The sequence below is a fragment of the Poecilia reticulata genome, chromosome 15 (genome assembly GCF_904066995.2).
Source record: "Poecilia reticulata chromosome 15, P_reticulata-male-v2, whole genome shotgun sequence".
Taxonomy (NCBI): Eukaryota; Metazoa; Chordata; class Actinopteri; order Cyprinodontiformes; family Poeciliidae; genus Poecilia; species Poecilia reticulata.
In genome coordinates, this window is record NC_088844.1 from 22,727,620 (window position 1) to 22,741,907 (window position 14,288).

The following is a 14,288-nucleotide window of genomic DNA, read 5'->3' on the forward strand; positions in this document are numbered from 1 at the left end:
AGATCCCAGCTGACTGAACATGACTTGGCACCTGTTTCTGTGCTCTGCAATCAATCACAGTGGTGCAAGAAAAAAAAAAAGAAAGAAAAAAAACTGGAGCAAACTTAGGACAATGTGTCTTGTTTTTGTCTGCGTGAATCACGAAAAGCAATGTGTGCAGAGAAGCCGTCATCCAACCGACGCCTACTTATGTTGTGCAGCGTAAGTCGAGCCGCCAAAACAAGCCTGCACGTCAGACCCCGAGAGTCCCAACTCCCCCCCCACCACCACCCACCCGTCCTCACCCCCTCCGTCTCCTCGTCCTCTCTGTCCACAACCCAGTGTATAACGCAAATGAAGCAAGCTCAGACAATCAGTTCATACAAGATGAGAAATTGTATTTGGCAATTTTTTTTTAAACAAGTGCATACAAGTACAGCTAAAAGCATTTTAGTTTTGCCAAGTGCTCGTAGAGTAGCATTAGTCACATTCTACGTTAAACAGGAACTGCCACCAGACCTAGAAGTACATCAAGAATTTTTGTTAAACATCAACAAAGAGGAACGTAGTTCATTATGATGAGTACATACCTTTATCTTCAAAAATATAGAAACACAATGTATTCAAAAATCAAAAATTATACAACCATGTTTACGAAGTATACTCTTCCCTTGGGTCCAATATGTACAAGTCCGTTAGTTTGTTTTGAATGGTATGTATGTGATATTTATATATTTATACTCAGATTTTTGCCTCCCCTCCCCAGAAGAAGTGTTCAGACAAAATCAAGGGTCCCTCTCCTTTTTTACTTTGACATCTCCTGCAAGGATGGTGGCGATTTCCCCCTGCATGAAAGCCCACGGTACGTTGGAGCCAACCAGGGGACATTTCTCTCCGCTTGGACAGTACACTTCACCCGTGGCACCTTGCTGCTTAATGCTTTCCCTCGAGCACGGGAAGCAGAACTTGTGAGAGGGGACGGACGGGCACTGAACAAAGTGTGTGTCCTCCAAACGCTCGTGGCACAGCGTGCAGCACAGCGGTATGCTGCCCGGTACTGAGGAGTCTGGAATGCTTTGGGGGTGCACCTGGTCCATGCCCGGCACCTGTGGGGTGCCTGCACCGGACGCCTCTCTCTGCGTCAGCCTCCTCTGGTTCATGGAGGACGGCGACAGCGGGCTGCTGCTGTTCCTCCGGGTGGTGGAGTGGACCTGGTTACCGTCCTTGGGAGAGCTGTTCCCACCCGCGTTGTCTGCCGCCATGATGAGCGCCGCCATGGGGGACTGACCGTTCTGGGCCTCAGGTGGGGTGGTGCGGGGGTGTGGGGATATCGTGGAGGGGGGAGATGTGAAGCCTGGCGGGGGAACTGGAGGCATTTTGGGTCCCTCGGCAGGCGGCGGTAACCACTGCTGTCCATCCCCATTGAGCTTGGGGGCTGTGCTCTCTCCGTCCGGTTCTGGCGATGCTTTTCTCTTCAAGCGGGGGTGCTTTCCTCTGTCTGGAGGTGGGAAAGGGTTAAAGAAAACAATTGAGCTGCACAGATCAGACTTACACCAAGAATTCAGTCTAGTAAAGGAGAAATGTGCATTTCTGCTGCACCACAAGCTACAAAACAAAAGCACGGTCTTCCATTATACCCACCACATGTCTTCCATAATAACCAAGCCAGTCTAATTCAGTTCTTACACCCTGAGAAATGCTTTACCTGACTTAGATGGGGGGGTGCAGGGCTCGTAGTTCATCCTTGGTGCCATGGCCACATGCTCCTTCTTGAACCTGCTGTCGAAGGTGTGCAGAGCCATCAGGTCCCTCACAGTCTTCCCCTTGCCCCAGTCCTGCTCTCGGCTCTTGTGGCTCTCGGAGATCTCCTGCGATAGGCTGTCCGGTCTGTGCTTCTCCTTCCCCTCTCTGTCGTGCTCGGTGCTGGACACAGACGCGGGTCTCTTGCCCAGATCGGCAGGACTACCGCCCGCCAGCGCGGAGGTGAGCCCCATCTGTCCCTGTCTGCCGTTGACTGGGTGCACCGGGGTCATGCCCCCGTTCACCAAAGGCACTAGGTTCGGCGGAACCGCGTTATTCCTGCGCGGGTTGGGGCTCTGGCGGTTCAGCTCCGGCGGCTCGTCGGGCTTGGGAAATCCGTTAGGGACCGGAATGCCGTTCGCCTGCCGGCCAGACTGGTACTCTGGCCCCAGCCTGGGCGGGCGGTCGGAGGACAGCGGGTAGCGGTCCAGGGGCTGCGGCGGCCGCGAACCGGTGTCCCCCGCTGATGGGTGGTTGATCGCCTGGATCTCCTTCCCGGAGAGCTGCGCCTTCCCCGGCCCGGGAGACCTCCCCTCCTGGAAGCCGTGAGCCCGCTTCAGCTGGCGGGCCGTCTCGATGACAAACTCGATGCGGTCGGCTCCCTCGTAGTTGACGCATCCCCTGCAGACGGGCTCGGTAAAATCCCAGATCATGGCCCAAGGCATGCGGGGCAGGTCGCATAAATAACACGACTGCCTCCTGGAAGAAGCAGCGACCGCCGCGGACGACATGGCTGCTCGCCGTCGACGCACTCCCAGAAGAAAAAAAAAAAACAGAAATAAACCCCCAAAAATGTGCCTCTCCTCTGAGCTCCCCGTTCAAAAATAAAGAGGCGAATAAAAAAAAACACACAAAGATACAAGAAAAAAAAGCTGGTCCTCTTTCGGCTTTTAGAGCAACAAGGCTGAAGTTTTAGAGGGAGAAGTTCATGTCGGTGTGTACTTTACTCCGGCGCTCCTCTATCTATCTCCACTGACTCTCTACTACTGGCTCAATGTGGAGCAGCGACGTCACCACGGCTAAACGCCTGCTTCCACTTCAGTTTCTATTGACTTGATTTCTTCGACAGACCCCCCCCAACCCCACCTCTACCTCACTTTACTGCAGCCTCTGTCACTTTTTTAATTTCTAATTTAATCACTTGAGCCTCAGCCAAAAAAAAAAAAATAAAAAATTGATTGTAAATAAATTTTAAAAAAAAACTCACTACCTCCAACTCGTAGAGGAATAATCCCACAGGTTATTATTATAATTATTACTAAATAGAAAGAAACTGTACAGGAAAAACAAAATACATTTCCCCCCACACACACACACACTTGTTTTTGATGTTTAAAAAAAAATGCCAGAGAGGGATTCGCTTTGTCCTGAATTCAGAGCTTTATCCGGTGGAGGCTGTAAAGTGCTGCAGCTTGTTTTTCTCAATGCACAGCGCCTCTACGCAATGAGCTGCTACTACAACTGCTGTGCAATGAATGAGGTGGGTCGACCCTAAGAAAAACAACCGAGCTACTGTAATCCAATGGCAAGAGAAAAAAAAAAAAAAAAAACGTGTGCACTTTTTTTTTTTTCCACTCTACGTTTTTGTTCCAGCAGCGCAAATTTAAAGGGCATATTATTAGGATTATTAGAAAGATTTTACAACCCATATGTTTTTAACCGCCCATTTTTGCAGACAGTACTGACCTAGTCTTGTGTTAATAATAAATAAAAAAAAAAGGGGAAAAAAAAGTAAGCGCCTCCATTAGGCAGTAACCAGGAAGTTCTTGTCATGAGGTGGGGATTTCCAGCCAGTGTGTTGTAAACCTGAATGGACTGGGGTTGCGGCATGAGTATACTCTCACTCTGCCCACATATTAAAGGGATAGTTCAGAGTTTTTGAAGCGAGGGAAATTGTAAGCAGTTAATATCTTACCAGCCACCTTGGCATATTTCTTTTTGGAGTTAGTGGGAAGTTCAAAACAGTTGCATGCAGTGGTAATCCTTGCATGAATGCTACCCTGGGCAACTGCAAGCCCCCTCCGCCCCCACCACACATACATTAGGATTAATATATAGTGAAATTATTTTTCGCAAATTAAAACCAGCTATAGAAAAAGTCTTCAAACACTGTAAAATAACTTAATTCATGTTGGACACAGCTATATATTCTGGATTTCATACTGGACTCAATGTAAGGTGCCAAAAACACCACAATAAAATGCTTTTTTTCTTGTTGTTGTTTCATAATAAAAGCTTACATAAATCTCAATTACAAACAGTTTTGCTCTGAAGAACGACAAAGTAACTTTGAGATGAATCCAAAGATCATTTCTGCAGGTTATAAATGAGAACAGCTAGCTTATTTTAAAAATTAAGATCCTGAAATAATTTATATTTCTTCATTTACAGTGAAACGTGAAAGGGGTGAGACCTGAAACATCATCTAAGTTACAGAAACTGGCAGGATTTTCTATTTTTGGGTTTTGAAACTCATCAAATAATAATAAACATTTTACATGTTTGAGTGGTGGAATGAATATCAATCCATCCCTCAAAATGGTCAAAAGCTCATTTTCCCATGTTTTTTTTTTTTTTTCTGAAAAAAGTAGACGCTGATTCATCTTTAGATGATCCAGCGCTGTTTTGTCGGCCCTCACAGGGAGTAAATCACAGATAACAAACTGAAGTTTGGGTGTGTTTATTTTATCAACAAGGATTCTGGAAACTTCTGCCCCAAACAGCAGAAGTTGGGGCAGAACGGAGATTGTAGCATAATTGCAAATCCGGCAACTAGAACAACAGAAAAAAAAAAACGACAAACAAAACTCACTAAACCCAACACATATAGATATAAATACATAAAGGTAACAAAAGTTTTAGCAGTTTTTATGGGTTTTCATGCAATAAAACCCACAATAGAGTGACATTAATGGAACAAAATAATAAAAACTCTGCACTTTCTTTTCTTCAATTTTCACAAATATAAAAATCTTTATGTATTTAAAATCAGATTATTTTTCTTAATGTAAAACAATGTTTTTTCTTTGTTCTGAATCCAAAAAGAGGCTTTTTTTTAATTTAGCCTATAAGTACAGTTAGTAAAAGAGATATTTTTTTTAGTAATCATGTTCTGATTATGACTGGGGATGTTTTAAAGCTAAGTTTCCCCAGACCAATTAATTCTTCTGTATGCTAAATTAAAATGCCAGTAGGATTACCTACTGCTGGTAAGACGTTAACTACCTGTGACCTTTAGCCTCGAATTTTCTTAACAGATATTTTTTTGCAATCAGTCTTTCCAATCCAAAGGTGACTCATATTTAGACAAGAAATTCATAATCTATTGCTTCTGTTATTGTTTTTGTTAAAGCGGTAGTCAGTTTTGCTCCCAAATTTATGTGCCTGAAAGGTTCGTTTAGATGAATTGCTTCACAGTTGTGCTGTTTTACATAAAGGAGGGGAAAAATGTCACATGAAACAAGTTAGACACCAAAACCCCAGCCAAAATCCCCTGAAGTAAAAGTGTAGGTTTGAACCGGAGGAGTGTCCCAGCAGTTCAGATTCCTCTCCCTCTCTTTCTCGCTCTCTCCGTCTCTCATCTGGGCTCATTCCAGCTCGTTGCAGCTTAGCCTCGGGCTTTGGGTGAGGCAATGCGTCTGAAACCTGCAGACACAAAGCAGGATATGTTTGTGCAAGTCCATGTGACGTTGGAAAGAGGAAGCAAGATGTTTAGTCACGTACCCTCATCCGCCTCGCCCATCTACACAGAACATGAGGCCATTTGGCTCCCTGCCTGCGGCCATGATCATGCACTGTGGCATGGGGCCCTTCTTCAAAGGCTTTCCGTAAACAAAGTAAGACACTTCTGCTCCCGATCTATCTGCGTCGAGCACGGGGAAGTTATATTCCCCTGTACACAACTGTCACAAGTTTTAGTTTAATTGTAAACTGCTATGTTTCCATCTCCGCTTTCTCTCAACTCCCTGTCCTCGCTGGGTGAACAACAAAGGAATGTGGTGCTGAGCCTTTACGGCGCGGTTGGGAAATGGCTGTTGCGAGGGACAAAATAAACAAAAGTCTTTCCTTAAGACTGGTGGAAAACAGTTGCCTAACGCTTTGATCCTTTTTGCTTTTCCACTCGGTCGACGTTTGTGTAAGCAAATAGCTGCAGGGCCAAGCAGCTATTATGCAAGACCGAGGCATGCGGGGATTCATTTAAATCTAAATGACCAGATTTTTTTTATTATTACTATCATTAAAAAAAAAGAGAAGAATGTTGCTGTAAATCACAGAGGCAGCAAAGGTCTGGGAGGAAGCCAAACATGACCAGATGGCCCTGACTGGTGATGTAAACCGTGTATACAGTAGGACCAGAACAGTGGGACCGGACTGGTGACCATCTGATGTGAGCCTCCACTAAACCAGATGGAGCGGCTGTATAATTCATTCTCTAGCTTCGTTTTGTGACTGTAGCTCGAGACATGTGGGAGCTAAATAAAGCCTGAGCGGTAGGTGATGGCCAGGGGAATACCCAGCATGTGACAACAGCACCGCGGGCAGGATGAGATGACGTTATTTTTGTCTTAACACTTTCTGAAACGTTATACCGCACTGGGAAAGCGTTGTAAATTCTTTGTGAAGTTTTCCACTTCAGCTCAGGTCTAGATTTTATTTTTTGTTTGTTTGCTTGTTTGTTTCTTGGTTTGACCTCGCCAACATGTGCGTTATTTAACCTTTTTTTTTTTTTTTTTCTACATTAACTGCTGAGGTAAGCAGATTAAACTGTAACCGTCTGTGCCAACCTGGAGGGACAAAAGTAAAGGACAAAAGTACACATCGCGCTTTCTAATAATGACATTTCCCTGAGAATATGCACTCTAAATACCCAGCATCACACATCCTCCGCCATGCTTCACAGTGAACATGATGCGGGGCAAAGGTTAATAAATGTATATTGAGTAGAGGAAATAGTTAACTTACGTCACACAGTTTCGATATGCAACAAGGAATTTTTTTGTTGTTGTTGCTTTGGCAACAAAGCACAGCGGTGTCCCCGAGAGAGGGGGCCATGGTCACCACAGCATCACAGACCTTCTACCATACCTTACATTGGCCCTGAGGAAAGTATAGCTTAATTATGGGCATGAGGTAGTTATATTCCAGTAAATGTTTAAATGTTTGCTAAATTCATATCGCTGTGTGTGTGTTAGAATTAGCCATGGTGATTATCGACTAGACTAGCTGTCGTATATATCCTGGTTGTGGTGCTATTTTTAGCTGCTCTCTTGTGCTGGAAGGATTAGAGTACTGATTTTAATTTGAGGAGATAGGAAACATAATGAGCTTCCTTCCGTCTTGTTGTCAGTGTATAGTCTGGATACTTTTCATTGATTTTCTGATCAATTTCACTCTGTGACAGCAGAAATTATGCGCAGCATATGGACAGTGTTGCAACAGCAAAGAGCGTAATTTAAGGAGTCAGTTTTAATAAAAGTCTGAAATGGTGGATTTGAAATAAGATGGAGGGTGGACGGCAAGAGGGGAAAATGTGCTGGGCGGCTGGAATCTGGGGGCTGGAGGCTGCAGAGGTGATGTCATTGGCCAGAGCAAGAGGCGAGTGAAAAACAAGTCTCTCTCTTTATTCTGATCCTCTTTGCAGTCCCAGCAGGGAAGGAGGGGGGTGGTGGCTGGCAGCCGGCCAAGGCAAGGGCTGCTGGGAAATGGCAAAGGATGCCAAGCAGGCCCCACCGCCAACATTAGAAGCTCACATCTTTGTTCTCAGAAACCTGGTGTGCTGCCAAAGGCCTCATTTCAGCTCCATGGCATGATTACACTGGATGTAGGCCAACTACTGAGAGCTCTCCCTCTCTTTCTCCCCCCCTCCCTCCTCTCTATCGCTCTCTTTTTCCACTGCCTTCAAAAGCTTTCTGCCAAACATGCAGCAGTTGCCATGGCTGCAGAGAACCGAGCATAAAGAAGGAGAGTAATGAGTCAGGCCTGGACCCAGATGTGCCACATGTGTATCCATTTAGAAAAAAAAAAAAAACAAGATGGTAACACATCCTTTTAATCTGCCCGCCTCTGCCGGGGACAGACGACTCGGTGAAAGGTGCAGCACCGAGGGGAGGGAAGGGGAGGGGAGAAAAATCCCCGCAGAAAGAGAAAAAAAAATGTAAATGAACATCATTGTTTTCACTTCCATTTTTAAACAGAAGGTAGTTTCAGTGGCTTGCTGCTGTGTCGACTCAGTTTGACAACCAGGAACAGAAAGCACTGAGGTTTGAGCTGAAGTAAGCTTTCACGTACAGCTAGCTGTCGTCATAGCTTCCCGTCCGGCGGAAAACCCCCAGATATTTTCAGTCACAACCAGGCGTTGATGTAAACAACCTCCCCGTCCAAATCATCTGCTGCATTATCACTTCTCTCTCTCTCTCTATTTGTTACCCTTAAAAGGAGGTTTGAATCCTTAGTCACAGCTGTTGTGTTCAGAATGCTGCGCTGGCTGTGTGACTGGCTCAGAGAATATGGTGAAAATGTGACTCTGCTGCATAACGCCTCATGCACACAAACACATTTATAGTTTCCAGCAGGCCAGCGGCGTCGCCCACATCCACTCCTGCAGTAAGACTGCAGTGCTCCCTCTGCACCTGGTTTGCTCTTGCAGGCTTCAAGGGGACTTTATGTGTGTTTGTATGTTAAATAAATGCTTCACCACCCATGTGCAAAAAAAAAACACCACCAGCACCATGCGCCACCCTGTGTCTTTGACACATTTAGACGTATGTTGTTCTTTTTCATTAATGTAAATAAACAGCTTAAACTAATTCTTTCAGTAAAATGCAATAGAAAACGGATCAGAATATCACACCAGAGGCAGCATTTTGAAGGTTTAAAATATTTAGATAGCAAATTTGCTGTTCTCCTGATTTTTAAAGTGAAAGTAAACACCACAGTAAAATCGATAAAAGCCATCTGAAGCCTTCAGGAAGAAGACTGTAGCAGTTTATGAGACCGGTTAGATATTTAAAGAGATCGCAAAAGAATCTGAAATGAGTAACTACTGAATGTAAACAATTTTATAAATGGAGGACATAAAGAAAGAGGTGGATAGATCACCCATTGTACTCAAGTAAGATTTAAGAAAAAGCTTTTGGTGAAAAGGCTATTCAAGTACGCAGTAGCTAATCAAAACATAAATCGTTTAATATTTAAAAATGACATAATCAGGCCTTTTTGTTGTTTTTCCAAATCAAATTCTTTAAATCTAAAACTTATGAAACTTGTGTGGTGACTTTCTTTTTAAAACAAGTTTGTTCTTCAATTAGTGAAGTTAGTCACAGTGAGTAGAGTATCCAGAAATTTGAATCAAGAGCAACAGCTCTTCATAATAAAATTACTCAAGTAAAATGTACAGCGTAGTAAAAACACTCTTAAAAGTAAATGTTTCACCCCAAAATGTAATTAGAGTAAATTGAACTATTACTCAACTCTGCATAACAACAACCGCTAACGTGCCCACATCTAATGATGCAAGCAAGGTTTCCCTGAGAGCAGATCGCAAGATGATTAAAAAAAGACTCCAAAAAATACTAATATGTCATTGCATGGCCTACAGCAACCTTGTGCTACTGTTGATATGAAAGTTCATATCTATGCAATCAAAGAAAGAAAGAGGAAGCGTTTGTTTTCTGGAAAAAGATGAAAGCCACATGAACATTTGTCAGCGATACCATAGAGAAAGACCAGAATGTCTGGAATAATATTATTTGGAAATATGAGTCTAAACACCAGAATAGAATAGATGTCTGACAGGAAATAAATATTACGTACCAGGAAAATAACTGTGAAGCCCAGAGGTGGAAGTGTCATGATTTGTAGCAGAAGCTCTCTGTCAAAGAATCCAGCATGAATTGTACTCTGGCTGCAAACTAAGATATGGGAAATCAAAGCACAGATCGTGACTACAAAAAAGTTGGGTAAGAAACCAGACGGTTATAGTCAAAGATCTCTCAGTTAAAGTAGGTAGCGCTAGTTTATAGGGTAGGCCTTACTTTTTCTCCTATTTCTGCTCATTTCTGCTGACATGTGACTAAAACAAGCTTCATTTTTGTTGTTGTTAAACAACAATCAATTCATTCCCATAGATAAAAACATGGAATTACACACCAACATGTGAACATTTCCTAATAAAGAACTGAAAATTTAATGGTGTGCCCTCATTGTTTCTCCTGGCTGAATATGGAGCATTTTCCTTACACTTTCCATCGATTCCAGAAGAGTGAGTTGTATTTTCTTGGTTATGTAACTTCCTCCTATGAGCCAAAATAAAACTTTCCCAAAGTAGGCCTATCCCTCACTGTATCTCCTGTCTATTTTGGAGCTCCTTTGCTTGGAAGTGGACTCTGACATCCCATCGGTGCTGCAGTTAGCACAGAACCGAGGCTCAGCTTTCAGGCCGCATAATATATTCAAGTGTGGGTGTCATCTTCTCTGCGCTGCTGTCCTTTCTTTTCTTTTTATCAAGGTGGAACATAACTGCTTTATATTTTCTTCTTTTACAGCCAGATTTTTAGAAGCCTTCATTGTGTAGACGTGTATTTATAGGCCCTTTATTTAGGAGATATTTCTAGGCTGCCACTATTGGAAGAAGATCAAAGGCAGCTGCTTTTCTGGTGCCTTGAAAGCAAAAGGCTTTAGCGATCACAAATAGCATGATGTGTGATTGTGAGGAAGACTAAGAATAGCGAAGGCTGGCCTAATTGGAAAACTTCATCTGGCCCCGCTTTGTGGGGAACTGATCAGAGGTGGCATGTGGCTTCTCCTTCTGCATGGGGAAAATAAAGGAAGAGCATGGATAATGCAACTGTAGCACATCGCTTACAGATGTTGTGGTTGAATTTGGAGAGCGGTACAGCTTTGGTTTTCCTGCAATTTACTTCTAAATTCATTCTCCTCCTCGGCAGTGATCATCAATCAGCAGAGGTTGGCGTCACAGATTCCACAGATGCTTCCCTGCCCTGCTCTCTTTGATTGTCTGGTTTGTAGACAATGTTCCAGCATACGGTGCTGCGAGCACGCCAGAAGCGTCCTTCCTCGCCTTTCCCATAAAAGTGCAAGTTGTCACGACGGCGTGGAAGTCATTATCAGGCCTGCGGTATTTGCGAGGCCTGGCTCCCTGAGAAGCTGCCGAGGACTGTTTGTCACGTTCAGCCTCCTGCCGCAGTGGAGGATGTAAAGGGGGCAGGACGCGAATGCCGTCTCCCTGTCTGGGTGATAAACTCCCTGAAACCGCAGCGTCTGTGGGGCATCTGAGCGCATGATGTCTCACCTTCCCTTCATCCAACTTCAAAGCAACACGTCAGAGAAACGCTCGGCCGTGACGGGCTGAAATAGAAAATGGAGCGTTGATGATAAGTGCTGCTGAGTAGATGTGAAGTTGAGGAGAGCTAAGACAAATTGGTAACAGTTTCATACTTTTGTTCAACTTTGATTCTGTCTTTGGAGCGCATAAATTGCTGTAGCCCTTGCCAGGATTTTCATATTTTCATCTAGACTACAGAGCTTTGTGAAACTATTCCTGCCTTTTGAAATTTTCCACATTTGGTCACGTTACAACAAGGTACGCCGATACAAATATCTGAGGTTTACCAATGCTGATCCAATGCAGAAAAACGTGCCTTAAAACGCTTTGTTTTTCTAAACATAGACATAAACGTACTGAATTACAAATTTTCTTGATAACTGTACTAGTACACCACACATAAAGACACCGATAGCTTCACAAGTTTGGTTAAACATGTAAAAACAACACAACTTTAATTTGTTCAGTCAGTAAAATTTGGAATAAATAGTAAAGACAGAAACTAACGAAAACAACTGGCTGTCTACCTATGTCAACCATGTAAAACAAACTGCAGCAAACCTTCCTTCGAATGGTTCAAAAAGTGCAAATAGATCACAAAGCATAGAATTAGACTGAATAGATCTGTCCTGACGGATCGAGTGTATGACCTACAATTGTTTTCAATATCGGAACAGATACAGATATTAATATCAGATCTGTGAATCTCTAGTTATGACCACACAGACAATGACAAACATGTACATATCTGTGAAGGGGGATGATACCAATATAAGATTTCAATTTGAAAAATGTGGCGTACTTTAGTTGTTAGCGTAAGTAGTAGTGCAAGTGAGATGTTTTGATTAGAAACATGTAGTCTGTAAATGGGGAGTTTATGGCACAGCTAAAAGTCCAACTGGGACATGGCCGTCCATCTAAACTAATAAAAGGTTTAATTAGAGAAGCAGCCAAGAGACCCAACGTAACTCAGGAGGAGCTGCAGAGCTCCAACGCTCAGGTGGGAGAATCTGAAGAGATCAATATTAGTCGTTTACTAAAAAAAAGTGTGAAAAGAAGGAAGGCATTGTTGAAAAGAGACATAGGAGATTCTGTTTGCATCTTGTAGGCACAGAAAATATATGGAAGACGATCAAATAGATTAGATTTAGACAAACACCTTGAATAAAATGGACACTGAAGAACCACCGGGGTTAAGAGCCAAAGCCGTCCGTAAATAGCTAAAGTCAGCGAACACTTGAAGCTTTTAATGCTTCATTTAATAGTTCAAACACCAAATCTACCTAAATGTTTGGCAATACTCTTAGTGGAAAATGTCTCACCACTACTAACATCTACAGCCAGGAAAACTAAACAAATGAATCTGTGGCAATATTTGAATATTGACCTGCTTATCAGGAAAAAAAATAAAATAGAATTCAACAAACTGAATTTACATTTCACTCCCTGTATCATTATGTAATTATAAAATTACGTATCACATTGAAATCTATGGGTGTGACGTGACAAACTGTGAAGGTAAAACTAGAGTCTCTAGTGTGATACAGTTTTGCAATCTAGTAAAAAAAAAAAAAAAAAAAAAAAAAGGATTCTTGCACTGCAGCATTCCTAAAATGCACTGACCTAACCTGTTGCACTGATACAAACAATTCAGATGTTGTGGTGTCATGCGAGTCATGGCTAGCTTTTATTTTGAGAAATGGGAACAGAATGACAAATGACATGAGGAAGCAGGTAGGATTCAACACAATGAACTGGAAAACACCAGACGAAAGTAAAGCTGCGAACTGACACCCCTTAGATATTGTTATGCTGACTCTGAAATCCTTCAATCTAACTCTAATTTGGCTTTGTTTTTTTATCATTTCTAGGCAAAACATCCAAAACCGCTACGCTTCGATGAGTCAGTTAAAAACAAAACTGCTGATAACTTATGTATTGAAGCCCGGGTTTTTGCAAGAAGCAAAACAGACACTTCCCCTTTCAGGACTGACACGTTCACTACTGCTGTAAACGTCCACGACAAACTGGTTTCATGGCCTAGAGAATGACAAATATTTTTTCCTGAGAGGCACATGGCGGATGGTTTAGTCACCACAACAGGTTCGACTGCAGCGGCGGCGTGGGACTGTTAGAGCCTTGTAGCAACAATAACGTCTCAGAGGGATGCAAAAAGGAAAGAGCAGAGGGAGCGAGAGAATTGTGGGAAAGTTCAGTGCCCTTGGAGGAGTCTGATAAGGCGATACAGACCTTGCATGTGTGTGTTGTGCAAATTTGTAACGACTGCAAGCCTCCCCGTCCGAAGGGCGATTTGGGTGTGGCCAATGTTATCTGTGTGACTCCAGTTTGTCATGGTAATGTCTTTTGCATATAAGGGTAGTTCTGTAGTTGCCATGCAGGTTTGTGCAGTGGCTGTTTTTAACACAGACAAAGACTGACCTCACTCCTTTCTTTTCTCCCGGCAATGAGATCTGCTTTGTTCAGCACAAAACACGTAACCCGATCTTGCGCCATGCAAATCGTTTGAAAGATCTTCGTCTCCGCAAAGATGGATAAAGTTCACCTACGTACACACACTGCAAAAACAGAAGAAAACAAATCTAACCAAGTATTTTTGGTTCAGTTTCTAGTGGAAATATTTTTAGTGCACTAAATATAAGACAAAACTGACTTACAAGCAGCTTTGCGGCAAGAATTCGGAGCTTGCTTTAAGTCAGTTATTCCTTTAATTATAATAATTCATCAATTATTCCTTAATATTGACAACAACAAAAAACTGGCAGATTATTATAAATGAAATAATCCGCCAGCGGAACAAGACATTTTCCCATATGGAAGAGTATTAAAGCCAATCCTTTTTTCACCAATATTAAGGAATAACTGACTTAAAACAAGCTCCTAATTATTTTTTTTTTTTAAATGTTCCTTGTAAGATAGCTTTGTCTTATTTCAGGATTACTATGATATTCACGTTAGAATCTAGTCCAGAAAAACTTGGTGAGGCTTTCTGTTTTTGCAGTGGAGCGTTGCCACACACAATGGGAGGGAGGAGCCAGACAGCCTTGAAGAGGAAACGCTCTCAAACCGACTGGCAAGTCTAGCTACACCCAGGGCTGCCGTGGAGGACAGCAAAGGGCCCTGGCTCCTCCCTCCCTCCCCCCGGTCT

The 14,288-nt window shown here is 43.0% G+C and overlaps 1 protein-coding gene across 1 annotated transcript; it reads right to left on the reverse strand.

Moving 5' to 3' along the window:
• Nucleotides 1-356: 356 nt before the first annotated feature.
• irf2bp2a (interferon regulatory factor 2 binding protein 2a) lies at nt 357-3,238 on the reverse strand. Its single transcript, XM_008430263.3, has 2 exons — nt 1,685-3,238; nt 357-1,477 (listed from the first exon to the last, which is right to left on the reverse strand). Exons 1-2 carry the CDS (start codon nt 2,508-2,510, stop codon nt 765-767), a joined length of 1,539 nt encoding a protein of 512 aa, XP_008428485.1. The 5' UTR covers nt 2,511-3,238; the 3' UTR covers nt 357-764.
• Between the last annotated feature and the right edge of the window lie 11,050 nt (nt 3,239-14,288).